General features: G+C 44.0%; 4 protein-coding genes across 5 annotated transcripts; 2 read left to right on the top strand and 2 right to left on the bottom strand.

The window, feature by feature from the left end:
* Positions 1-1,704: 1,704 nt before the first annotated feature.
* Positions 1,705-5,490, bottom strand: LOC127757054 (metal transporter Nramp6). Its single transcript, XM_052282475.1, has 4 exons — positions 4,818-5,490; positions 3,421-3,557; positions 2,684-3,333; positions 1,705-2,160 (listed from the first exon to the last, which is right to left on the bottom strand). Exons 1-4 carry the CDS (start codon positions 5,444-5,446, stop codon positions 1,951-1,953), a joined length of 1,626 nt encoding a protein of 541 aa, XP_052138435.1. The 5' UTR covers positions 5,447-5,490; the 3' UTR covers positions 1,705-1,950.
* Positions 5,491-17,895: 12,405 nt separating this feature from the next.
* Positions 17,896-21,902, top strand: LOC127757058 (uncharacterized). 2 transcript variants are annotated; one of them, XM_052282480.1, is made up of 6 exons: positions 17,896-18,333; positions 18,946-19,151; positions 20,084-20,363; positions 20,708-20,815; positions 20,978-21,231; positions 21,314-21,902. In XM_052282480.1, the coding sequence occupies exons 1-6, from the start codon at positions 18,010-18,012 to the stop codon at positions 21,402-21,404; spliced, it is 1,263 nt and encodes a 420-aa protein (XP_052138440.1). In that variant the 5' UTR covers positions 17,896-18,009; the 3' UTR covers positions 21,405-21,902. The 2 variants fall into 2 exon arrangements, with proteins under 2 accessions (XP_052138440.1, XP_052138441.1); XM_052282481.1 differs by having other exon boundaries at positions 17,897-18,252.
* Positions 21,903-22,566: 664 nt separating this feature from the next.
* Positions 22,567-25,642, top strand: LOC127757060 (cyclin-A3-2). The gene is made up of 7 exons (XM_052282483.1): positions 22,567-23,197; positions 23,276-23,508; positions 23,612-23,764; positions 23,883-23,916; positions 24,027-24,176; positions 24,263-24,397; positions 24,485-25,642. Exons 1-7 carry the CDS (start codon positions 22,817-22,819, stop codon positions 24,554-24,556), a joined length of 1,158 nt encoding a protein of 385 aa, XP_052138443.1. The 5' UTR covers positions 22,567-22,816; the 3' UTR covers positions 24,557-25,642.
* Positions 25,643-25,822: 180 nt separating this feature from the next.
* On the bottom strand, positions 25,823-26,871 carry LOC127757063 (zinc finger protein 7-like). Its single transcript, XM_052282485.1, has one exon. The coding sequence runs from the start codon at positions 26,623-26,625 to the stop codon at positions 26,029-26,031; it is 597 nt and encodes a 198-aa protein (XP_052138445.1). The 5' UTR covers positions 26,626-26,871; the 3' UTR covers positions 25,823-26,028.
* Positions 26,872-27,508: the final 637 nt, after the last annotated feature.

Here is a 27,508-nt window from a genome sequence, read left to right on the forward strand (position 1 = left end):
CTGTTTAGTGGAGCTTAATATTCTGAGAATTATTAGTAGCTAGTTTCTAAGAATTAAAAAATACTGGGTTTAGTTTCTAGTTTATTTTCTGAATTCTATAGCTTATCAGGATCTGAACAAAAAGCTGGACTGTTTGAGGGAGTTTCTGATTTTGAGAGAAACTGCAGCAGCTAAAAGCTCTCCCAAACAGACCCCTTAGAGAGAGATGGTAGAAGTGGAAAGAGAAGGGGAAGAAGGAACAAGGTATGGGCAGTTTGGTCCAAAAGAAATTTTTAGTGCGGTGATAGAAAATTTAGTGGCACATATTAAATAACCCATTAAATTGTAGTGGCATGATTTCAAATAGTTAGATAGTAGTGGCATTTTTTAGAATCACAAAAATAATAATGGCACGATCCAATTAACCCAAAAAATTTAACGCCAAATTTATATGGAATATGATTAATTTAGCAGTTTCTTTTTTTTTTGAGTTAAATTTAGCAGTTTCGATAAAATAGTAGATCTAATCCTGGTTAGCCTCGCACCATTACTGAGACGGGAGGTTGCCGTCGCCAACGTAAGCCGTTGTTAGCGAAGGGAACGACGCTGATGAGTATGTTCCATTGTACGGACAATGCGGGTTCTTTTAGCAAATTACCAGTCGCCACTCCCATCAATGATAGCGACCACAATGACGAACTGAAATTCCTATTTGGCGCACACGCGTCAGTACACCATGTCGAGCACACATTTCGGGCCACCAGACCACGTGTCGTGTTACCCTTTTTGAGTGATTTTTGGCTCACCTGGCCCACTAGTCCACGTGTCGTGTTTCCTTTTTTTCGACCCAACGTGGCCATGTGTTTTCATTCCTTTTTTTTTTTCATTTTCCAACATTTTAATGCTCTTGGTTTTAAAACCTAAACTTTCAACTCAAATTTAAAAACTTTCAAACCAAATTTTAATACTTCAACTCAAATTTTAAAAACTTTTGACTCCAATTTCAAAACTTTAACTCAAAATTCAAAACTTTCGAATCAAATACAAAAACTTTTGACTCAAATTTATAAATTTTCAAATCAGATTTACTTTCAACTCAATTTTTAAAACTTTATCTCAAAAATTTTTAAAAAGTCTATCCAATATTAAAAAATTAAAGTTAAATTATGAAAGTTTTCAAGTCAAATTTGAAATTTTCAATTTAACTTTTGAAACTTTTAATTTCAAATTTAAAACTTTCAACTTAAATTTTAAAACTTTTTTATTCCACTATTTATTTATTAATTTGTTTGTAACTAATCACGCTAAACTAGTCGCACTTAGGCGCTAACCGCCCTGCTTAGCGAGGGGGGCGCGGCCCGGGGACGCGTTTGTACATTTCCAGGTCGCGGCCCACCAGATATCCGCGAGAGTTCAAGACGATGGGTACTTTGGTCCAGATGGAAGCGTGGGCCGGCCCATCTGTAATTATTGGGCCCATTTGCATTAGTTGCAAGGGTACGTCAGGCCCACTGTTATTGTTGGGCTCTGATGCTTGTAAAACAGACGCCTGTCAGTTCATCTCCGACCGACCGACAGCAAATTAAAATCAATACAAAATCAGCTTGATTTGGGATTATCGCATTTCAGACAAGTATATGCATCACAAATTCACGATGTGAAGATAGAAATGTTCTCCACGTCCAAAGAAAAGCAACCAAAAAAAACAGAAGAAAAGAGAGCAAGTTTGCCAACGACATTGATCATCATTTCATTAATCTCTCTTTGTATTTCCTTTGCTTCAGGACGACACAGTCAGGGTGTTACAACAAATGAAATGAAGATTACATCAGTTGCACTTCTTCTCAAACAGCTAACCCTTTTGGAAGTCACTGTACAGTGAGTATCTCCTCCAATCCCCAAGTCCATATTTCTCTATACGTTTGAGATGTTATGATGGTGTTTAAAACGGCAAAATTTTGGTTATCTTTGTCATGAAAAACTCTTGCGTATAGTTGTGATGATCTGATTTGGCAGCTCGGTACCCCGCAGGATGAGATACAATACAAAAGAAGCATAAGCAAGTACTGCCACGCAGAGAATTGAGCCAGATAATAGGCCTCTTATTTCTGAAGAGAAGAAATCCAGCAAGAGATAGCCATTGATCGTGATCAATAGTGTCGCCACTGTCCAGGTCACAGCCTGCATAAATTTGACACAACTGAGTGAGAACAGAACATCATCGGCTTTACACCTCAACAATGGCAAATCAAAGCAAGAATGTCACTAGAGCAGTAATACGCCATCATTTAACTAATAAGTCAAATAGTTCGTAGGCATGCTGGTTTGAAGATATAAAATGTTCAATGCAGATCCTAAAAGAACCCAGACAGATACAGGTGGGAATCTGGGATATGTCCTACAGCATTGCTGATTTAGTATCTATCATGTTCAATGCAAATCCTAAATGCAGGGATGGCTTTTTCTCAAGGCTTTGCAGTGGCAGTGGCAGTGGCATCTTGCAGCGAAGTGTGCAATCATGAGCAGACAGAAACACAAGTAGGATCTATAATTTCCGTAATAGAACACCAAATTAATTGACTACCACAATTATTTATGGCTGGATTATGCTGTCAATGGAAGATATAGCCATCTCATGAAATGAAGGATGCAGAATGCTTGAAGAACAGGACAGGCATTATATCACAGATCAATGACGACTTACTTGAGTATTTCGACCTATTTTAAATACCCCCATAACTTTCTCCTTGGAAACCAAAGTTATCAGCGGAATCAGGGCAAAAGGGATCTGAATTGATTGAAGCACATTTAGCCACTCGTTTAGAACATCCAGCGAATCCGATTTATCAAAGAAGAGTGCGACAATTATCGTTGGCACAATCGCGAAGCTTCGGGTGATGAGTGACCTGATCCATTTTTTCAACTTCAAGTTCAAAAATCCACCCATTATAAACTGTCCAGCATATGTTCCCGTTATGGTACTACTCTGCCCCGCAGCTAATAGTCCAATTCCCCAAATGTAGAGGATAGGGAAAAACCCTCCACCAAACTTCTCCTGTAGATACTGTCCAGCATTTTCAAGGCCAATATTACCAGCTTCTTTTGTGCCATAAAATCCTTTCGCAAAAACAGTTGTTACAAAGAGATTTATCATGAAGGACACAGCCAAGGCGATGGTTGACTCTATTGAATAGTATCTCAACGCTTCACGGACTTGGTGTTCCTTGTTTGGGTCTATTTTTCTCGACTGAACAAGCGCTGAATGGAGAAACACATTGTGTGGCATGATAACACATCCAACAACCCCAACTGCTTGTCTTATTGTCCTGGAGCTCAATTTTGGGACCAAAATACCTGCAGACAAAATTATGCGTAATCAATGGGTCAAGAGTGTGGGACAATTTTGTAGTGTCAAAAGCTGCCGATCGGTAGGATCTTTACCTATGAACAGGTTCTTCATGTTTGGCTTGGTATCAGTAAACATCCATGCAAAGGAGACAGCCATAGTCGCAATTAGAATCGCAAATACAGCTTCTAATTTCCTCACCCCGTAGTTTTCAAGAGACAAAAAAATGAAACTGAAAAAAAAAAAGAAACATCTCGTAAGTGACGGTCCAAACAAAGATAGTTCCACAATTTTCATGACTTTGAATACTAATTTTGAAACAGACCTAACTTAGCACCGTGCAAAGCACAAGGCAGAAATCCTCACAGAAACTAGCAAGTGATTAATATTCTAATCCAATTAGTAGTTTTTAGTGCTAGTGAACATGTGAGCACTTGTACAGACTTCTGAATCATATCATTAATCAAAGCAAGGGTCTAGAACGAGATATATAAAATAACTCTTGATGGACAACAACAGAACATGTCCTACTTTTATCAGAACCAAAAGTCCCGTCAAAGAATTGCATAAGCACAAGCAGTGAGTACGGAGTTAAATTAAAATACAGTCTATAGCTGTCAGCAGCATCAATCCATCATGAAAAGGTCAGCACAGTAACTTGGTACTTTATATTCCTTCAGGACAAACCCAAAACTATCATAAGCCTCTCCTGACAAAATTAAGTTAAATTGACCAAAAACATCACATCATTGAGTAATCAGCAGCTTGGAATTGTGAAAATGAAAAATTCGGAGGTACAGGTTCCGTGATTATCCATATTTGGAACTTGGGCATTAATTTTTCATTTCTCATGAATTCGCAGCCAAAACAGATCTGAGACTGTGTTCATGTAAAATGAATTGGGGCGAAAGCTAAAATTCCTCAAGCATTCAACCATCCTACGTTATAGGGTACCATGAATATGAAGTCTATCAATATACAGTACAGTTATCTCCAACACAGTGATCGTACGCCGCCAATTTTAAGAGAAGTGAACAATCCTCGAAATTATGAAATTAATAAAGGAAGTACTGTGGTTTACAGCGAAATGAGAAGAACTGAACCAGCGCCCAAAAAAGTGAAGCTACAAATTAAACGAAAACAACGAATCAGCAGCCTATAACAGTCACAGCAAAACCTCCCCAAAATCCAGCTCATGATCTAACATCACACTCAAACTCTTTAGTAGCAAGTAGCAACAACACATTTCTTTTTTTTTCTCAAATATACTAAGTATCAAGAACTTAAAGCAGCAGCATTTTTTTTTTCTTTTGGAAGCATCTCAAGTTAAGTTGGTGATAGGGAAAAAGAAAAGCAAACTTCTAATCTTTTGGAACTATGGTGTGTGATCTAGACCTCGTCAATCACAATCACCAAAGCCATGCGAAAGATCCAAACCAATCAGGAATCGAAACCGACCCAACAAAAAAGAAAAAAAATTCACAAGACTGACCAATCCAAGGCGGTGATGACGACGCCGGCCCAGAGCGGGAGGAAGCCGCGGCTGAGGATCTTGATGGCGATGGCGCTGCCGATCACCTCCTGGATGTCGGCCCCGACCATGGCGACCTCGGCCATGAGCCACAGCGCGCGGCGCGCCCAGGAGGGGTACTCGTCGCGGCAGAGCTCGGCGAGGTGCCTCCCCGTGGCGACGCCCACCCTGGCGGCGAGCAGTTGGACGAGGAGGCCCATGGAGGTCGCCCACAGGAGCAGCCACAGCAGCGTGTCCCCGGCCACCGCCCCGGCCTGCAGGTCCCCCTCGAGGTTCCCCGGGTCGAGGAACGCGATGCTCATGAGGAACCCCGGCCCCGTGAACAGCCACAGCTTCCTCCACGAGAAGGGCGGGATCCCCGAGGCGGCGGTGGAGGTGGCGAGCCCGGACTCCTCCTCGTCGTCGTCGGCGTCGGGGAAGTCCGAGATCGAGACGATGACCTTCTCGGTCGCCTCGTAGGCGCGCTCCTCGAGGTCGTCGTCATCCTCCTCGTCGGAGGGGGTGGAAGGGAGGAGGGAGTGGGCCTCGTCGTCGGCGGGGGTGGCGGCGGAGGAGGCGGTGGCGGTGGCGGCGGCGGGGAGGGGGGCCATGGATTTGGAGATGGGTGGGTGACGAGGCGGGTGGGTGGGGAGGGGGGTGGGGCACGTGACGTGCCACACACCGCCTCGTCTTCCCGGGGATGGGGCTTGTGTTTGTGTGATGAGTGTGACGCGCAAACAGTCTCTTGTCTCTTTTACGGGCCTTTTATAGGGGATGGTGGGTACCACCACTCAACCGGAAAAACCTCCTCTCACTTCTACTACTGCCGTACAGAGACGGCAACGGGACCCGATCGCTGATTCCCCACGGTAAATTCATATTTAGGGGGTGGGATGTTGACATCTATCATTTATGGGAAATTTAATGATTTAAAACTTATCACCATCGGGACCCATTCCCATCTCCCACGGTGACGTGTATTCATTGGAGTTAAGGACCAATTCTAAAATTTATCCGTCATTTGGCCCATAGAATTGAAGCCCAATGAACGAGTATATATATATCTTCTAACCCTAGTCAACCCTCCCCAAATCCCAATCCCCATCTATTCTCCTTCTGCACGACTCCACTAGGCAACACCGCCTCCACTCCACAGCACCGCACGCTCGCCCGCCTCATCTTCTTGGGTAGAGGTGGGCATTCGGTCTGACCAAAATTTTCGATCTCGATCTTCGGTCTTTGAAAAGTGAAAACCGAAGTTCAACGCAAAAATGTTAGGACCGACAAATTCGGTCTCGATCTTTTCGGTCTTGGTCTCGGTCTGACCGAAATTCAGCAATATTTTCATATGTGCAAAGAAATAATGGAAATTTTCAACACAAAAATCACAAAAAGGAAAATCCGTAAGCAAGTATGAGTAAAGACTATTATTAGGTTGCATGCCTAGAAGAAGTAGGGATGTGAAAGTTATAGTTTAATCCTATTGAACTTAGTGGACTGTAGGTTACATTTAGGCATTTTCTGTTAATTCGGTATATTCGGTTAACCAAAGAGACTAACCGAATTGACCGAACAAAATTTAGTCTTTCACTGCCTAGTACCGAATTGATGACCGAATTTCTCGTCTCGGTCTCAGTCTTTTCGGTTCGATCTTTTTCTGTCCACCCGTATTCGTGGGGATAGGCTTTTGTGAGTGTGACGTGCAAACAGTCTCTCGTCTCTTTTACGGCCTTTTATATGGGATGGTGGGTACCACTCAACGTATCTAGAGTACACATCAAGCCACTCAAAATAAGAGAAAACTAAGTGCCCGTTTGACACATTTTTAGCTCCCAACTCCAACTTCCCTATAGTTAGAGATGTGTTTCAATTTTTGAGCGGAGGTAGCAGAGTTGCTCCACAAAATCATACTACGGGGGTTGAGCTGGGTTTTTCCCGCTCCACTCCACCCTAAAAGACCTACTATCCTTTATTTTTTTTCATGTGTTTACGCGATATGTCATTGAACTACCCCTTCTCCTCTCGTTCTGTCTCTCTTCCCCACAATTCATCCTCCCTTGACCAGCTAGGGCTAGCGGTTCGGCAGCGACTAGCCTTAGCTGAGCGACGACAACGTCGGCAAGACCACAGAACACCAACTAGGTGTTTGACGAAATAGCGATACAGGACATGGTGGCGTGGAACTGACCAATCTAGTAAACCACTTTCATACCCACCTTCAGCTCCTATAGGAGCTAGCTCCTATTGGAGTTGGACTTTAGAGTTGGGAATTGAAGTTTGGAGCCCTACCAAACGGGACCCTAAGTTAGGGCATGTTTAGCACAACTCCAACTCTAGTGCTCTACCTCTCGTGGAGCTGAAGCATAGCCAAACAGTTTCAGTTCCACTTAAAATGAGAGCGGAACTGGGTAGAGCACCCTCACAAAATGAACTAGAGAGGTGGAGTTGGCTTTAGACAGCTCCATAACTCCACTCTATACTCAGCTCCTGGAGTTAAATTTAGGAGTTGGAGCTCTACCAAACAGGCCCTTAGAGGAGTTGGTTTCCTATTCGACTCCTTGTCCGTTTCATAGGGGTAGTACTCCTCCGATATTCAGGAAACTTCTAAGAATTCTAGTTTTTTCTAGAATCATAAGCTTCTCTAAATAATCTAGTTTTTTTCTATGTTTTACGTCTTAAGAAAATGTAGCTGTAAAATCTAGAAAATAAACTATAAGATAGAAAACCCAACTTTTATAGATTTTTAGAAGTTGGCTAGCAACCACCTGCTTCTCAAATCAAAAGCTACCCAAACATGCTCCTCAGCTGAAAACCATGGAAAATTGTACCATGCTATAAAACTTTTATACATGCGTTCTTAATATTAAAGCCAATATATAAACAAACTACCATAGGAAAACCTTAAAATCATCTCTAGTAAAATTTAAATTCAGAGTTACGTCTGATAAGTGTTGATGCAAAAAACACACACTGGTTTAGGAGATCTGCTTAGCTCCAATGCAGATCCAAAGGTTGATGAGATGCGGGCGTGCCAGTCAGTTTGATCATGCAACTGATAAGATAGGTAAACAACAGATAAAACAGCCAATCACCTGACAAGCCGATGGAGTAATTCCAACCGATAGCCAATATTAGCCGATGCCGATTTCAGCCGATGTCGATAGGGTTTTGAGCAATCGGTTATATGTCCAATGTAGATAATGATATAATGACAATCGGCTGATAATAAAATATAACAATAATATAATCCAATAAAAACCAATCGACTAATAATAATAATATGATAGGATAAGTACTGATCCGATGGTTAAAGCATACATCGGCTAAAAGTTCGATATCATAAAATCCAATCGATTTAGATAAACAGTGAAACCTTTGTTGCAATCGGCTAAATCCAACTTGTTTGTAATCTTTGTAAGCTGATGCAATGTCCAGATAACTTATCGGCTAGCACCCCGATAAAACACTAGCATGAACCTATCAGCTTAGTAAGATTTATATTATCAACAACAATCTAGTAGGTCGGACCTAACCGATGCAGCACGAGATTATATATGATAATATAGTACTCGATGAGCCGATAGATCCGTCTAATGTGATGGATATAACAAATCTATTTATAACAGAATTGTGATTGTAGAGATATATCGGCTAAGACAGAAGATCAGACTTAACCGAGACAGTCCCAACTAAACCGATGCGTCTCTAAACACAATGCAATTAGAGATAGAATTGAGATATCATGTAGGCAAATATATCAACCAAACCAGAGCGATCTAAGAGATCGAAGCGATGCAGCCTTGAACAACACCAATGTAGCTGATAGATATACTAGGGCCGACGGAACGTAGGACTTACCCCTTCACCGGAGATCGAACTGAACCGATGCAGCCCCGCGTCAGGTGCCAAATTCCGCCGGTTGATAAGTAAAACATCAGAAAAGAAGGTGGCGATGCGCCGAGAATAGTATTGATTGAGAGATACTCCCTCCGTCCCTAAATGTTTGACGCCGTTGACTTTTTTAAATATGTTTGACCATTTGTCTTATTCAAAAACTTTTGCGAAATATATAAAACTATATATATACATAAAAGTATATTTAACAATGAATCAAATGATAGGAAAAGAATTAATAATTACTTAATTTTTTGAATAAGACGAACGGTCAAACATGTTTAAAAAAGTCAACGGCGTCAAACATTTAGGGATGGAGGGAGTAAATTACAATGACCCCGGGTGTATATATTTATACCCATGGGTAGATACTAGACCTTGTGGGACAAAAAAAGAAACTTTACTAAAGATAACAGGAAAACATAAAGTCCTTATCGGACACTAAACACACTTTCCTAAAGATAAAAGGAAACTAACAAATTATTCCTAACTAATAGATAAACTGTCATGTCGCATCCTCGTTGAACTCGGTCGCTTATGGATAACCTTCCTTTAGTAGATTAATTTCCTTAACCGAATATAGCAGAAATCCGGCTATTGGCGACTTGATAACTTCCATCGGTCGATTTCAGGACTCTGAAGCCGATACTGACTCTAAGTCGATGATTACTCCGGACTTACCAAATTTTGTTGTTAACAATAAGCTAACAAGAATTAAAAAAACAATGCATATGTAGATTGTTTTCTCGGTCCTTAATTTTCAGCTTTATGACCATGTTCTTTTTAGAATTTTTTCCCTGCATTCTTGCCACTGGTTATTTGCTCCATGCTTCTAAATATATGATTTCTAAAATAACCTTTTTTCTATTGCATTGACTAAACCGCTCATTCCAAGCTATTTGTGAAGATGATTTTTTTAAAATGTTATTTTTATCGTGTTAATCAAATACAATTCACGTTAATGGTCCGGAGAAAATGATAACTCAAACATGGTGGATTTACATGGTTTGATGAATTTTCTTTTTGTTAATTCTGACTTTCTGAGTTATTTTGACGCGGACAAGTCATCGATTTAAGGCAAAGTTGTACGGAGTGGTAGCGAAATCGATGGCGATAATAATGAAAATGACTACTGATGTACTGCTAAGCAAGAAAATGGGATGTATGGAAAAAAAATTGTATTGGATGGAGTTGGACTAACATAGAGTTTCACCACTTGTGCTGGAGCTTTTGTGGATGCTTTGTAAAAGAAAAAAGTATGGAATGATATCTATTGCCCTTTTATATTAGTTATCCATCGCTTTTGATAAAACATATGGCAAAAGATCATATTAATTAGATGGGAGAGGGGGAGCTTGGAATAAAGCTACAAAGATTAAGATTCGTACTAGGATATCTCATGGACATATAAGCATTTACAATTCAATTTGTCGTTACATGATATTTAGTCTTAATTAATGAATATCTAAAATTGCCCCCCTCGCCCCAACATGACAGTCTTACACGGTGGTTTAGGGTCCGTTTGAAAATGTGATGAATGACACATGAAATTAAGGTTAATTATGGAGATTATTCTCTGGAACGAACGGATCGATGGATTAAACATTAGAAATTTTAAAAAAATGATTCATATTTTAAAAGGAATACTGATAAAAAATAGTTCTCAGAGAAATCATATTGTCTAGAAACTTGGAAAGTGTGTGATGGTGATAATTTTGTGATCATAGCTAGTAACTATAGAAGAACGGGCCATAAGCTAAGTGTCATGCCCCGAACTAGTCCCGAGCGGAACTAGCCCGTGACGCTCCAAATTAACCTGTTAATCGATACCAGTCCCAGGAAACAGTGCTGGTATCACAGGAAGACAGAATATCACAGCAACAGAGGTCTCTTTATTATAGAGTAGGAGTATAGTCATGTTGGGCTGCGGACAGATCCCGAGCTCACAATTGCATTACAAAAGGGAAACGGAAGCCAAGACTTGGACCAAACATCACAGGCGCGACTTGGGAACTAGGCCGAAACCCTAAAACTCGTCGTAGCCGGCTTGCTCCTGGAAGAACTCCTCGTCAGCGGGATCCATTTCATCTTCTTCAGCAACTGGGGGGGGTTATTTATATAGAGCAAGGGTGAGTACGGAAGTACTGAGCAAGCCTTGGCAAATAAGTGTTTAATGCAAGCTTCAAGGAAAGGCTGTTGTTTTGCAATTGATTTTATTTGAACTCTTTTCTGAAACAACTAAGTGAGTGCTTCTCAAACGACACGGATGAGACAGTGCGTCTCGTCCAGTCGGAGTATGTGCAATGTATCAGTCTTTTGAATTGAACAAGATTGGCACCCGGCCAACAGCTTTCAAACGGCCACCCGGGCCTGGCTAATCCCATCAGCCGCAGATTTTCCAAATATCAAACCCATTCCACAACAGCAAATTTCACAAGGCAGTAGTCAAACAAAACTACGCTAGGAATTACCTCACATCCGCCCATGACCGTGGGCACGGCTGTTCGAACAGTTTAATGACCTCTGCAGAGGGGGTACACTTTACCCACACGACATTACTAACCCGGATCATCCAGCCCGTGCAGAACGGCCACGACTAGAGACCTTGAGGCTTTCATGACAAGGCATTTTGAAAGCCGACACAGGTTCACCATATGCCAACGAGAGGGGTCCCAGACCAACACCAGATTAGGTCCCAGACCATACTGTGCCAGGAAGCCCAGGGGTCCTCCCCGACACCACCCTGGCGAATCCACATGTCTCTTGGCATCATGGCTCCCCCAATTAGCTAATTACTCAGCCAGGGGTGTCCCATTCCACCCATGTGGTCGTACTTGTCTTATGTTCGGATGAAATTCCAAGGAAACGGTCCTTAAGTGCAAGAGCGGGAAACCGTACACCCGGTACGTTCCCCGGTCCGCGGTTTTGGAAATTCATTTTTGGTTCGCAAGCACCGACCCAGGTGTCGGGTTTTCCAAGTGTTTTGTAAAACCCAAGTTTTACCCAAGATGTTTCTCAGATTTTAAGTTTGAAGGCGACCGTCGATACTCGTGCAGAGTGCACGATTACCGAGGCGCAACTAGGTGGTTACAAGGGAACATGGTATAACCATTACAATGGAAGGATCAAATGCAACAAATTAGGTAGGTCCGCCAATCTGCCTTGCAGACGGGACTAGCGGATTAAGTGCAATCCTATCAATGCATAATATTTTTCAAGCAACATAATTAAGTTCAAATATAGGCTCAAGATGTTCAAAGGTGGCTTGCCTCGCTCGAGATCTTGAGCCTGATCCTCGAAATCCTCGCACTGCGGGACTTCGGGCTCCGAAACTACACGCGAAACGGGACAACTCAGTAAACGGCGAAAATAAAGCCCTATTATTGACCTCTAAGCGTGCCATTAGATAGATCTCGAGATTTGAGGAATTTTGGAAGTTGAACGGAGTCAAACGGACTTACGGTTGGGAAGATATTGGATTTCTAAGATTATTGGATTTTTGGTCTAGAGGAAAAGTATTTATTTAAATCCTTTTTGAAAAAGAAAAGAAAAGAAAAGGAGGAGGGAGGGAAATTAGACTTCCCTCGGGCGGCTAGGGCGCGGCCCGAGAGAAAGGGGCGGCTCGGCCGAGCTTAATGGGCCGGCCGGCCCAAGGAGGCGGCCCAAGGCGCGCGCGGACGGGGAGGAGAGAGGGAGTGAGCCGGTGGGCCGGGTCCATCCCGCGTGGTCCCGGGTGGGACCCGCTTGCCAGCGACTCGGCTCACTGTGAGCGAGGTGCACGCGGGGCGTGCTAGGGTTTTGGGAGGGAGGCGCGGCGCATGCGCGCGGTTCGCGGGGGACGCGGTGCGGCGGCCCCACGCGCAGCCTCACGGCTCGCGGTGGACCGCGCGCACGGGGAGGGAAACGGAGGGGGCGGCTGGCCGGGTCGGTCGGTCCGGTTGCGGCCGAGGTGGCGCCGACGTGGCGCCTACGTGGCTGCCACGCGGGCCGGCGGGAGGTAGACGACGACGCCGGCCGGAACTGACGGCGGACGATAGCGGCGAGCGGCGGAGTGAACCATGGCGATACAGGCGAAGGCGAGCACACCGGGATGTTGCACAGGACGAGGGAAGACGAGCCAACGGCTTGGATTCGCCGGGGGATGCTCGACGGCGGCGGATTGCGGCGGCGGCAACCGGCTGCGGGAGAAGGGGGAAACGGCGACGAGGTCACAAGGGGTCGATTCCTGGCGGTGAGAGCATCTACGCGGCTACGGGAATCCGTTGCTAGCGTCGGATTGGGCGGAGCTACGCCGAGCGAGGCTGGCGACGAGCGGGCGCTACGGAGCTCGGGCGGCAACGGCGGCGAGGCTATGCATGCTACTACCGAAAACTAAGGGGGGGAGATGGAACAAGGAGGGAGAACGGAGGGCGACGCTACCGCGACGAGGAAGGGCGCAGTGACGATGGGCCGACGGCACGGGAGCGATCTCTCCGGCCTCGGGCCGGGGAGGAGGAAGGAGAGGGTGCGCCCGGAGTCCCCTTCCGTGTCCTCGCTCGTGCCGGCTCCTCCGACACGCGCGACAGCGAACGGAGCACGGGAGGCGGCGACAATGGCGCGGGCGAAAACGGGGAAGATTTGGGGGGGGGGAAGGAAGGGAGGCGCTTGGGTTTATAGGGCGGCGATGTCGGTTTGGAAACCGACCTTGGGGCGGTCAAGGAGATGGGGCGGGTGGCGCGAGCGGTCAAGCGGCGCAGAGGTGGTGACGCCGGCGGTGGTCGGGGAAAGGGAAAAAGAAGGGGGAAAAGGGGCTTGCCACCTTGCCATTTCGGGGAAAAGGAGGAGGGAGAAGGGGGGCGACGCGGCAGAGGGGGCGGAGGGCTCTGCCTCCGTCCCTTGGAGGCACGCGCGGGGAGTGGCGGGCCGAGCCGATGACGACGGCGATGACGGCGGGGGCGGTTTGGAACGGAGCGGCGACACGGGCTGCAGGCGCGGGCAGGCGCGGCAGAGGCTGACGGCGGCGGCGACCAGGCGGTCGGCCACCACGGCGCGCGCGTGCGCGGGAAGCAACGGGCGGCGCGGCGATTTGGGCAGCGTTGGCGGCGGGAGGCGGCAGCGGGGGCGGGGGCGCTCGACTCAACGCGGCTCACGCGCACGCATGCGCAGCGCACGGGCAGAGCGGGGAGAGGGAGAGAGAGAGAAAGAGAGAGAGAGCCGGGGAGGGAGGGGGAGATGGGCCGAGAGGGATTTGGCCCATCGAACCCTAGGGAGGCGAATTAGACTTTTGCGGAGGGATTTGATTTGGGAAGGATTTGGATTTCGGGATTGAACTTGACGATAGATTGGGGATTTGAGATCTGAGATGGCACGGACACTAAACAACAAGCAAGGAAACGGATTTCGCAATTAGGGTTTTTAAGAGATAATTTTCCCGCTAGGCGCCACGACGGAACGGGCGCTACACTTAAATAAGCTAGTATATATATCACTTAAATAATAAACTTATATAAGCTACATCACTTATATAAGTTCGGTTCAAGTCTCTTATAAATTTAAGCTAGATTACTTAAATAATAAACTAAAGGGATAACCATACGCGATAAAAACTGACTGGTTGTAGTTTCAAAATTCTAAAAACAAATGTGCCATTTGGTGCGTGTGGTATTTTGTAATCCGTATGACTCCTATTAATTATTGAACGTAAAATTAAAAATAAGATTCTTATATCCAAATTAAAAACTCATTAATAAGACCTTTATCTTTGAGGAATAGGTAAAAGATAGCATTAAGCAAATATCTATCTAGATTCGTTATATGGATGTGTCACATCCAACCAAAATCCCTTATATCTAGGGACGGAGGGAGTAATTTGTTTATTATTTTAATTTAACATGAAGAACTTGTATAAATAATTCATTGTGGATTTAGTTTAGTTATTTTTACTCAAGCTGAATTGAGTTATGATTTAATTTGTAATGCATATAGCTGTACTTCAATTTAGAAAAAAAGGAGTATTTGTAAAGAGCATCGCACTTGTAATAGAAATATTTTAGTTTTCTTTCAATCATGGGCTTGATGGCCCATTCGCCAGCCGGTTTTCTAAAGACCAACTACGGACATATATAACTCTAATCCAAAAAAGTCTCTCATTTTGTTTCGGCCATCAATCGATCAGTCCAGAGAGATCCATCAGCCTTTCTTTCCCTACTTCTCTGGTGGTCTCATCTCTTGATAGTTTTTGTTTTTTCTCTGTGCTTGTGCTTACTCTCAGTCTCTCACTGCTCTTTCCACAATTTTGCCACGTGTCGTGCAAGTAAAGGAGAGTAGAAGAGTCAATCAGCTGGCCAGAAATCAGCCAGCTTAAGATTGATAAGAACAAGTAAACAACTTACTCCCTCCGTTTCAAAAATAATCCCCTCCTAGAACAATATATGTGGACACCCTCTATGTCCATATACATCGGTCCCCTCTAGGTTGGTTCTTTTTGGGATGGATGGAGTATAAACTGATAGATTTAATTGGGTAATTGATCCATTTAAATCAATTAAATCAAATAAATTCCAAGGCTCATTATGCTAGAAATTTATGTGTATTCATTCTTTTATGGGATATCAATGGGATGAAGAGTTTTGAGAATTAATCCATTTGATTAGGGAATTGGTAACTTATATCAATTAGTCCTAATTGATGGATGGTTGATGGTTGTGTAGTGGAGGATGGTTCATGGCTAGTTGATGACAATTAGTTGCTCTATTCCTCTTCCTATTCCATTGGTAACTTACATCAATTACTCTTAATTGATTGTTGGTTGATGGTTGTGTCGTGGAGGATGGTTCATGGCTAGTTGATGACAATTAGTTGCTCTATTCCTCTTCCTATTCCATGACTCTTACTCTTCATCTTCCATTCCTCTTATAAAATGAGAATGGATTTGATCTCCCGCAAAAATAGTGAGACACACTTTCATCCATTTTCCAACGCTGTTGCTGCTACGGTAATCTCATCCCGACGAGTGTGTGCACATGCGTTGGGAGAGTAGGCCTCCGAAACCACGCGCTGCTGCGATGTTTGCACGGACGGGCGGGCTATCAGGTTTTTGGGGAGCGTAACGCGTGACTACTCACTGTTCGTCAACATCTACTTCACCTTCACCAATATGTCGAACACTGGAGACAACGGCAACACTGGATACAAGGAGAAGGAGGCTCCCGTCAACACCAACGGAGGCAATACTGCCTCAAACTCCAGCGGAGGACCATTCTTGGGGTATAACCTTCTTACATTATTTCAATTAGAAGTTTTACTGTTAATGTTCATCGCAATGTCAACATTGTATTATTATGTGATTGTTGATGCTTATTCTACATTAAGCATGCTCATGTTGATTACATTCACTACTATCACTGGATCAAATCCCATTGTAAATATCATGTTTATTATCTTGTTATTTTAGATTAAAATATGCCAAATTATGACCAAAGTTCCAACATAAACTACCCCTTCCATCTAAAAAAAGACCAATCCTATATATGAACTTGGACACACATGTGTGTTTAGGCTCGTAGATAGAAATTCGTTTTTTTACAGAGTAGTAGGTATCTGAATAAAAAAAGCATGGTCTATCATGTAAATCCATCGACATCACCACACCATGGACACTGGACAAGGTTTCTTTGTTGGAGATAACCTAATGATTCCCTTGTCCAATGTTTGAACAACCAAGCATCCATCTTATCCTTGTTCACGTTGATTGTACCTCTGGAATTGGGGATGGACGGTTGAGGTGAACCGGAGGAGCACAGTGAGCATCCTGTGCCTGCCAAAAGGCCAAAAACAATACTGTACAATCAAAATGACCAAAGAGATGATACTTGATGGACACTTGGACGGTGCTCAATTAACAAAAGAAAAACAATAGACACATGCCATTTTAGAATATAATTGAGCTTTGCATGAAAATTATAGATATATGATTTATATATCTATGTCGGTCTTGATTACGTATATATAAATATTTTTTTACTGTATCTCACGATATTCGACCAATCTTAAAGGTTACCGCATTTAAAGAAGATACATCAAGAGTGTAAAACCATCCAGCTTTGCAGCAAGAATAAAATACTCTATCACTACATTATAGGAAAATTACCTATTTATTATACCGTGCGCCTTTTTATCGGTCACGTAGCAGAAAAAGGCCGAAGCAAGCATCACTCGATTCTTAGTGATTCTTAAACTAAGTGCATGGATTGAAAAGTTTGAGTATAATTTTCCTTTAGCAGAGAAAGGATTTATGGACAAAGGTAGCCACTGACCATTCTAACTTAGGCACGACAAACCTTGAAAACCATGTTCTATAATCCATGATTACTCAGCAAAATTTGACCAAATTTAACACTGGAAATTCAACTAAAATACCACAAAGCTAAAACGTGCTGAACCGGTACACTAATAAATTAATATATATTTTTTCCTTCTTTGGACCATAACGAGTTTGTGATGATATTTCCTTTTTCTTATGGGGAGATCGCAGCCAAGATCACGTGCAGCTGAACAAGTCCAGGTACACTTAAACGCCGCCACCTTCTAGTCGCATTTTTTTTTTTCAGAATTCAATTCATGCTTATCAGCTAAATTTAAATTTTCAATATTAAATTTAGAGTTGATTTTAAAGTTTTTTTTATCGAAGTTTATTTTTCAATCTTTGCTTTTAGACTTCTAAGAATACATATATAAAAAAAGTTTTATTTACAAATTATTTTCGTTTGTAAATATGGGTCTGTTTGGGGAGCTTCTAGCTGCTGCAGTTTCTTATATAATCATAAGCTCCTCATACAGTTCAGCTTTTGGTCCAGATTATAAGAAGATGTAGTTATTAGAATCCAGAAAATAAACTAGAAGTCAGAAGCTGATAAACCCAGCTTTTTCAAATTCTCAGAAGCTGGCTTCTAATCAGCTGATTTTCATAATCTTAAGCTCTCCAAACAATTTCAAAGAATAAACGAAACAATATTGCCGTAAAACGAACCCAAACAAATCTTTGCCAAAATATCAACGGGCGGGCGTACGACGTCACACGTGCACCCACGCGCCGTGGGGCCCACATGGAAGTGAGAGAGACAGAGACAGCGTGGGTCCAGCTAAGCGCAGTCACGCGCATCGCCTCCTCACCCCTGCCAGCGAGGCGCCCACCACCACACCACCACCAACCCACATACCCAACCCCCGCGAGGGGGGGAAGGAAGGAGAAGCCTCCCGCCCCCCTCGCCGCCGGCGAACGCGACGGCGGGCGCGTCACCACATGCCGATATCCTCCGGCATACTCGCGCCGACGCGGGGGGCCTCCTCGTCGTCGTCCGCGGTGGGGAGGAAGCTCCTCCTCCTCGGGGCTCGTCATCCTCCCTCGTCCGTGGCGGTGGCGGGTCGTGGCGTCTGGCGAAGGGGGCTTGCCGGGGTCGGGGTGGCGTCGGCGGCGGCGTCGTCGTCGTCGCCCGACGAGCTTCACGCGCGCGGGAGGCCCCTCCGCGGCGGCGCCTACGAGGAGGTGAGCGAGCGAGCACAGCCGAGGGGGTTAAACTCCATGTTCCTCCTCCATGTTATACGAAACAGAAGAATCGAGGCGAAAGTATGAAACGATAGCTTTCAGCCTTTTGCAAATACTCGATTGAGCAGCAGTAGGTGGTATGTATGATTTGCGTTAGTTGGTGTGGGATTTGGATTGGAGCGAAGTGATGGGGGATTGGAAGGATTTGAACCGTATATAGATCTGTTCATTTAGAGATGTAAATGTTCCTAAAGTCGGCAACACAAAAGTAAACGATACTAGCGTCGATGCGCAAAGCCGCAACTTTATCTTTCTCATTGGATAGTTTGTCATGCTGGGTACTAATCTTGGCACACAGTTTGTCTTAACCCTTGAGCAGTATAAAGCTTCCTAAAAGTGCATCCGAGTGCTAATATGGTTAACTTTTTGAGTATGCATACACATTATTTAGCCTCTCATAGTTGGATGGCAGTGATGGAGAAGTAATTCAGCATGCTTGAGCAACAACAAAAGTTAGAATGTCTCTCCTCACAAGTGTGAGGATGTTATTTAGCTTTCACCAACAAAGAATATATGCTTGTCATCCCCCTACTGTCAAACTTATCTAGATGAGAGCATTAGCATCTTTTGGTCCTATTTGAATTTCTGTATTGTCACTTTTCATTATCGTGATGCTCCTGTGTTTGCTTGTAGAGATCTGCCCTTTGGAACTTGATAAAAGACATAGAACCTTTGGATCTAAGCATAATCCAAAAAGATGTTCCTTCTGAAACTGTGGATGCAATGAAGAGGACTGTTTCAGGCATGTTGGGCCTTCTTCCATCCGATCAGTTCCATGTGGTCATAGAGTCCCTTTGGAATCCTTTCTTCAAGCTGTTGGCATCTTCAATAATGACAGGGTATGCTTTTCTGCCCGAAACTTAGCTTTCATGTTCATCCACTGTATTGATTATTGTTGATTCTAGTTGGTCAAAAGAAGTCAGATTTAAGCATGATCACCTTTTGAAATGTGCACAGGAAAGTAGCAAATGACTTAGCGTGTAGTTTTAGGTCAATGCATTAAGATAAATAATTATGTAGCGTGGCCAGCTATTGGTGGCCAGCTGTAGCATAGCTCTTGTCTATCATCTATATGCATGAAATACAAATGCTATTTCCCTATGCTGAGTTCGTCAGGACAATCGCAGCACTTTCGTTCATGTATGTGGTATGTCAAAGCATGTCTTGAGGGTGTGAATTGTGAACTCCAAACCTTTTCCTACAGCTTTTCTGCCAATGAGATTTTAGTGTACAGTGTCTAGTAGTTTTGGTTTTCCTCGAGCATATAGTCCAAGTGTACACCCTTGTCTGGTCTACCTGGAAATTGTTACCCATACAATCTACCACTATTGCTTCAGCACTCACATAGTCACATCCCATTTTTCTTTGGAACTAGCTATTCTTCCACCCCTGTTAATTGCTCTTAAAGGGTGCATTCCTTTTCATAATTTCACGAAGGAGATGACGGATATAAGTTGCTTGGTATCAGCTTGGTGTTCATTCAAATTAAACTTGATTCCTCAAAATTTCAGATTGAATTGCTAACCTTCTTCCTCACAAAAAAGTAAGAAGAAATAAATATTAACCTTTTTGATGGCATCAAATTTCTTTTCACCCATAATTGTTGGTATGGTGAAATAGAATGCTTTCACTTAACTTAGAAGAAAGGCCAGACCATTTACATATTATTTTATTTTATTTTTCTCATTGGCATTTAGCATAAACACTTGATGGGGTGATTTGCATGTGCCAAGGAAAATTAATTTCTAATGTCACTTTGCCTTTGTTCCAGGTATACTTTATTCAATGCTCAGTACAGACTCTCCCTTGAAAGAACGCTGGAGTTTTCTGAAGAAGAAACTGAATGCAAGAAAAGAGATAGCTGTGAAGAAATTCACAGTGTTGGAAGGCCTTCTATGTTTCTCAGCTTACCAGAAGATGTAGGCTTGACAATCAAATCAGAAATGGCAGATGAAAAATTATGTGGAAATATGGATGGACTAGGTAGCTTAAGTATTGAAGCAAAAAAACTCATTCTCGGTATGCAATCTCGCTTGGATTCCATGGAAAAGGTAATAACCATCTCTTACAGTCTTACCTGATTGGATGATCATAGATGATTGGTAGTGATGGCCATATGTATATTGACTGCCCTGCATATATCTGCCAATCTTGTCATACCTATTATGCACAGTGAAAATTTCATGGCTCGTTAATTTCACACTTTTTTCTGTATCAAGAATCTCTGCTTAGTGCAAGCTTGGCTAGTGTAATATTAGAGGTCAATTTCACCTTCCCTTTGAACTGTAGGTTAATCCCATTGGTATTCTTTAACATCTTTGCAGGTTTAAGCTTTCACTTGAAAACTACCAATTCAGAATTTGATTGTATTCTTATATTATTTTTAACCTTGCAGGAGCTACATGAACTTAAGAAGAAAAATTCTTCCCAACAAATGCAGCAATTTGCTGGAGAAGAGAAAAACGAGCTGCTGTATTACTTGAGATCGCTGTCACCTGAGAAGGTTGTTCTGTTTCTGGCCTTTTGAGTTCCGCAACTAATATATTTCCTCTTGTTGGATACCATGTGAACAAAAACAGCAAATAGCAATCAAAGCAAGATGAAGTTTCCCAGTTTCCTGGGGCACCTTTTTGTTTCAATTTGAGCTAATAACCATTTTGAACAGGTTGTTGAACTCTCGGAGTCTTCCTGCCCTGGTGTGGAAGAAGCTGTTTACTCCGTGGTACATGGTCTGCTAGCAACTCTCTCCCCCAAAATGCATACGAATCGCTCTCCGACCTCAGAGAACATGGCGGGTGGAGCTGTAAATTTTGGGATGGAGGAGGACGATGAATTCACTGAGCTCGTGGAGGACGTGTCCCTCCCATTTCAGCCCCTGATATCTATTCCTCGCGACCGTCTTGCCCGTCTATTATTCTGGTAATACTAGCAGTTCCTTACCTGTGCTGCCTACCGATACTTGACAACGTTCTGACCTTGTGATTCCGCGATGGCTGTTCAGGTGCATGATGCTGGGCCATTACATCCGAGGTCAGGAGTGCCGGCTTGAGCTGATGCACCTCCTGGCAGTCTCCAGTGATGCACATTCATGATCTCCCCTAGTCTGGTAGCAACAGCAAATGCTCTGCAAAGCTTCTGTCAGCTGAACGAACTACTTCTGCATGACAAAGACGGAAACAGGAAACTCTCAAACATCATGCGAATCGATCCAATTTGGATGCAGCAACATTAGTATGGGGATACATAGGAGAGGGAGAAGAGGAGCAAACCCATGGATGGCCAAGGTAGAGGTCAGGTCATGGTCCCTGCAGTAGCTCGAACCAGGTTGGGTTGCTCAGTAGCGTCAGATTTCCATATAGGATTAACCATTTCATCATGGTTAAATGTGCTTTTCACCTTCTTGTTAGTTTGTGTTGTGCTATGGGTACAAATCCTGGAGTTAGTATACAGTATTTCCTCACCGATGTACTGGTATTTTGGTTGTAGCAACGTTGGTGTTGCATCCTGTATATATAACATTATACTAGTAGTATGTATGTAAAACTCTTATATTTCCTTGTGTAAAAAGATCTCTTAATTTTTCCATTCTATTTCCTTTTGTAAAAGAATCTCTTTTTTTTTTCCTTTGTAAAGGTTGAGTTCGTCTACCTCAGAAAAAAAATGTTGGATTCTTCTGGGCTGTGTGGGTTGGAATTCCTGGGGAATTTAACTATTTGTCACTTTTAGGTTCGTCACTTATCCAAATGCTCCTCATTTGTGCTTAAAAATTTGCCACCGAAAAAGAGGTAATTTTTTAATTATTTGCCACTTTTGTCTACGTGGCGTGTCCGCGTGGAAAGTAACACGGGCCCCACCTGTGAGCCACTCCCCTCTCCTACCTACGACCGCCGTATATGTATCGAAGTCTAAAAGTACTTATATTTTAAGACGGAGTGTGTCAAAATTCCAAAATACTTAATACTTATATTTTAGGACGGAGGGAGTAAAAGTGATAAATATTTAAGAAATTACCACTCTCAAGTGGAAAATTATTAAACGTGGACCTGAGAGGGTCATTTGGATAAGTAAAATCTTAAAAGTGACAAATAGTTAAATTCCCGGAATTCCCAATGCCTAATACAGTAGTACAGTACTACAGTAATAACCTGCAAAATCATTTACTACTAGCTCTGTTAAAAAAGTTTTGGCGCCGAGTCATGGGTAATTTGAGTTTTAAACCCTACCTCATCGAGCCCCAGATCCCGCCCGCGAGCCCCAGATTCCCCCAAAAATCCAAAATCCAAAACCCCAAAAAAAAGCGAAACACGATTCCACGAAACCCTCGTCCCCCTCCTCGTGAGATCGGATTCGATTCATCTCGTAGGCGCGTCTCCCCTCCTTTCGAATTCTCCATTTCGCGCTCTTCTCTCCCATTCCCCCAATCTACTTAACCTCCTCCTCCTCCTCGAGCTCCGAATCCCAAAACCCTAGCCCCACCCGCCGCCGCACGCCGGAGGAGGAGGAGATGGCTGACAAGGAGAACTCCACCCCGGCCTCCGCGGCGCGGCTCACCCGCTCGTCTGCGGCGGCTGGGGCGCAGGCCAAGCGTTCGGCCGCCGCGGGCGTCGCCGACGGTGGCGCGCCGCCGGCGAAGAGGAAGCGCGTCGCGCTCAGCGACCTCCCGACCCTCTCCAACGCCGTCGTCGTCGCCCCCCGCCAGCCGCACCACCCCGTCGTCATCAAGCCGTCGTCCAAGCAGCCCGAGCCCGCCGCGGAGGCGGCGGCGCCCAGCGGCGGCGGCGGCGGCTCCCCCACGTCATCCGCGTCGACGTCGACGGCGTCGCCCTCCTCCGGTTGGGACCCGCAGTACGCCTCCGACATCTACACCTACCTCCGATCCATGGAGGTACGCGCTTCGATCTGCATTCGAATGGATTAGGTTTGGTTTGGTTTGGGATCTGACGACGATGGTGGGTGGGCGCAGGTGGAGGCGCGGAGGCAGTCGGCGGCGGACTACATCGAGGCGGTGCAGGTGGACGTGACTGCGAACATGCGGGCCATCCTCGTGGACTGGCTGGTGGAGGTCGCCGACGAGTACAAGCTCGTCGCCGACACGCTCTACCTCGCCGTCTCCTACCTCGACCGCTACCTCTCCGCCCACCCGCTCAGGCGCAACAGGCTGCAGCTCCTCGGCGTCGCCGCCATGCTCATCGCTGCGTAAGCCGCCGCCGCCGCCATTTTCTTCCTCTAGTCTCCTCACATTGCATCAGAGATTGGGGGATTGAGTTTGGTTGTTGGATGGTGGTGGTGGTGGTTGCAGGAAGTACGAGGAGATTAGCCCTCCTCATGTGGAGGATTTCTGCTACATCACTGATAATACGTACACTAGGCAGGAGGTTGTCAAGATGGAGAGCGACATACTCAAGCTTCTCGAGTTCGAGATGGGCAATCCTACCATCAAGACATTCCTCAGGTGGGCATACTGACCCCCCCAAATGATCATAATCCTCTGCAAATGCTTGCGCCCAATCTGAATTCGTGGCTGAATGACTCATTTTGTGCATTTCCCCTTTGTTCCACTTAAATTTCAGGCGGTTCACGAGATCTTGCCAGGAAGACAAAAAGGTAAGCATCAATCCGTGTGATTCATCATATTAGTCATTTAATTCTTGCTCTATTGCTTCTGTGGGTGCATAAATTGGTGTATCTGACGGATTCTTGTATACTCGTTGCAGCGCTCCAGCTTGTTATTGGAGTTCATGGGGAGTTATCTTGCTGAGCTTAGTCTACTTGACTACGGCTGTCTCCGGTTCTTGCCATCGGTGGTTGCTGCCTCAGTGGTGTTTGTTGCTAAACTGAACATTGATCCGTACACCAATCCTTGGGTAAGAACTAAAAACTATTCCCCTGTATAAAGTGCTGCTGTGGATCTATACCTGAAGGCTAAAAACTGTACTGCATGTGGTTCTAGAGCAAGAAGATGCAGAAGTTGACAGGATACAAGGTGTCTGAACTGAAGGATTGCATCTCGGCCATTCATGACTTGCAGCTCAGAAAAAAATGTTCAACCTTAACTGCAATTCGCGACAAGTACAAGCAACACAAGGTTTGTGCACGTCCTGCATCATGTAGTCTTAATCAGATTATTGTCATAATTGTAGCGTTGGTCTAATTCTGCAATTATTTGGAACAGTTCAAGTGTGTCTCAACATTGCTTCCCCCTGTTGATATCCCTGCGTCGTACCTCCAAGATTTAACAGAGTAGCTGTTTTTGGTCTGCAACTTTGCGATGTTAACAGTCTGAGCTTGTCTCGAGCTCCCGGAGATAAAGGAAGAATTACAGTTGCAGGGCAGCTTCTCAGCTAAGTTAGAGTGCTCTAAGCATTTAGATGCTGAATGGTTTTAAAGCCTGAGCCTTAGGGGGAGATTTCAGAGTCTATTTAGGAGCCACTGAATCGCTAGCAGGCTAACAGGCATTCTCCTGTTTTTGTAAAATTGTAGTTCTGTATTATAACTTACAACATGGTGTCTCGGTTAGTTGGGAGAAAAACTTGTAATGTTTGATATGCTGGTCCATTCCCTTTGTTAATCTTTTTTTATGAAATTGTTGGTTACAGTCTCAGTACCTTCTTTTCCCTATTTAAGGGTAGAATCACAAATGGACTTGAATAACACTGGTGACTTGAACAGTTATGCTCGACAAGTTGACACCTCTTGTGCTATTTACCCTGACAATTTTGTATCAACATATTTTGTTCAATCTAACATATAGATGCATGCGCCTTTGCTAATGAATCATCAGAAATATTTGATGCGGTTGGCTTATGAAGACTACTGTGTTGAGGGACTTGGTGTGGTACTGTGGTGTATTCACAAACTTGATTTTCTTTCAGGGCAACTAATGCAGCAGAAATGACCTCCTACTGTTGTTTCTGTCTTATAAGTGATGCCTACATTTGTGTTACGTGCAATACAGTAGCCTAGAGTAGTTCAGATGCCATTTCTAATTTTCTACTTATAAATATGTGCAACTTGAAACTTGAAAGGTACATAAAGTTTTCTCCTTTCGCCCCACCCTTTCCATCATGAAGTTTTTCTACATAAGCTGCACTACCTTTTCTTTTCCAAAGCTTTTCTTAGCAATGTGTTTCATATGAGTGAAAATTGATAATCTTTCACCTTCACTACCATTTCCATAAAAAAAAAGAGGAACTGTACTGTCCTTTCCAACCTTAAATTACCTTCCTCTTAGCTTTTGGTGCGTTGGAATTTCATAGGATTTTGCTGGAATTTAAAATTAGTCAGTTCATTTCCTGTAGGAATTGGACAAGATCGCCACTGTTCTGAATGCTTTTTTTTTTTTTGGAACTTCAGCTACATGTTGGGAAATAAAAATTGAGAACACTTGCAATATAACTGAATTACTGATAAAGACGAGATATATTCTTCGTGTAAGAATTGCTGCGGAATGCATGTCTTTCTTCACAGTTGAATCAACTATGATCATGCTAATAAGTTTCTAGCTACAAAATTAGTGCAGTAACTTGTCTCTGAATTTTTTTTTTCAATAATTCTGCCAAGAATTCCAAATGAACAACAATACCTTCGAAGTTCAGTACCACCATATGATTTTGATCTGATGGTGAGCTGAACCTATTGATTACTTCAAACTCATTTATTCAGAAGGACAAGCTTGAGGAGGGACTTATGTACTGGTCAGAGTTGTACATCAACCTATCAAAGCCTGAGATTTAAGTCTATCTTACTCTGTTCTGATGGTTGGTCTGAAGGCTGTGATCTCAATCTGAAGCTCCCTGGCCATGTCGAATTCGGCACCTCCTCATAAGCAATCGGTGGCCAGCTGATGCTGCCTTCATGAAACCTTGGTGCTGTCCTGATCTGTGCTTGCTGGCTTGCCTTCTGAATCACTGAGCTCTGGTTTACTCTCAGGGAGTGCACAAAGGCAGCATGTGCCTCAAGAGGCAGCCCCATCATCATCCTCTGCGCATGGTAGGAGCGTTTTGCGGCGCTCCGCTCTCGCTTGTGAGCGTTCTGATGGCCGCCCAGAGCCTGCGAGCTGAAGAACTTCCTCATGCAGAAGTTACATGAGAACACCTTGTGTGGTGCAGAAGAAGGCTTGGGAGCCTCAGACTCCGAGCAGTTTGCTGCTTCTGTTTCTTCTGCTTCGGCTGTTGCTTCTTCTGGTGATCCCTGTGTGGCAAGAGTGAGGCTCAGCCATGTCGCGCCGTCATCATCTTGCTCGCTGGTAAGCTGCTGCTGCTGCTGCTGCTCTGAGCTCTCTTTGTTCACCGACGACTCGTCTGCCTGCTCCATCTCCTACCATGTAAGTGGTTCAAGCTTTCTGGCTCTCAGGTTTGCAACTCATGTATGGTGCATCTTCTTTCAGTTTTCAGATGGCTTTTATAAAGGATGACGAGGTAGGAGAAGGCAGAGGGGAATTTTTTTTTTCGGGAGGTAATAATTGAGGCTTGTGGAGGGTCTTTGTGAGGAATCAGGAGGTAAAAGAGTTTTGTCTGGAGTTAGTGGATCTCTCTTTTAGTTGCTTATCTCTCCTTCCTTTCTTGCCTGGCCCTTGCATACATTGTAGTGGTGCTATGCTACCCTGGTTGTACATATCCCAGGGGCAAGGCACAATGCATATGCTTCTGTCATCTTTTCCTGTACACATCTCACTAGTTGATGTGTGTACCCCTGCTCTTTTTCCTAAAAGAAAACAAGAATCATGATACAAGGCATGAAATTTCCATGACAAGCTTTCTTCCATTGGCTGGTATGCCTCATACAGGCGCCGTTTGACTATTCGTCAGGGGGTTTGATGAAAGCGATTTCCCATTAACAAAGTCATGAATCTTGTTAGGATTTTTGGTCTAGTCTAATCAGGCAAGCCCACAGCTTCTGGCTCTAGAATGATGGTTAGGTTAGGCCATAAGAAGCAATCCTACAATACTTTCTTTGTATGTGCTCCTGTTGAACATCCTGGGGATAGATGCTACTGTAATAGTAGCTATATAAAATATTCAGTTTTTTTTTTACCATGTACCGTAGACCATAGTTCACCTTTTCTGAAATTAATTAACTTGCACAAAAAGCATGATGGTTAGGTCAGAATTCACAATAAGCAGCACATATAGGCACCAGCAGTAATAGTAACTAGTTAATTACATCACTGTTCTTTTTGGAGTACTATTATTTTCAA

This window comes from Oryza glaberrima, chromosome 12, assembly GCF_000147395.1.
Source record: "Oryza glaberrima chromosome 12, OglaRS2, whole genome shotgun sequence".
Classification (NCBI taxonomy): domain Eukaryota; kingdom Viridiplantae; phylum Streptophyta; class Magnoliopsida; order Poales; family Poaceae; genus Oryza; species Oryza glaberrima.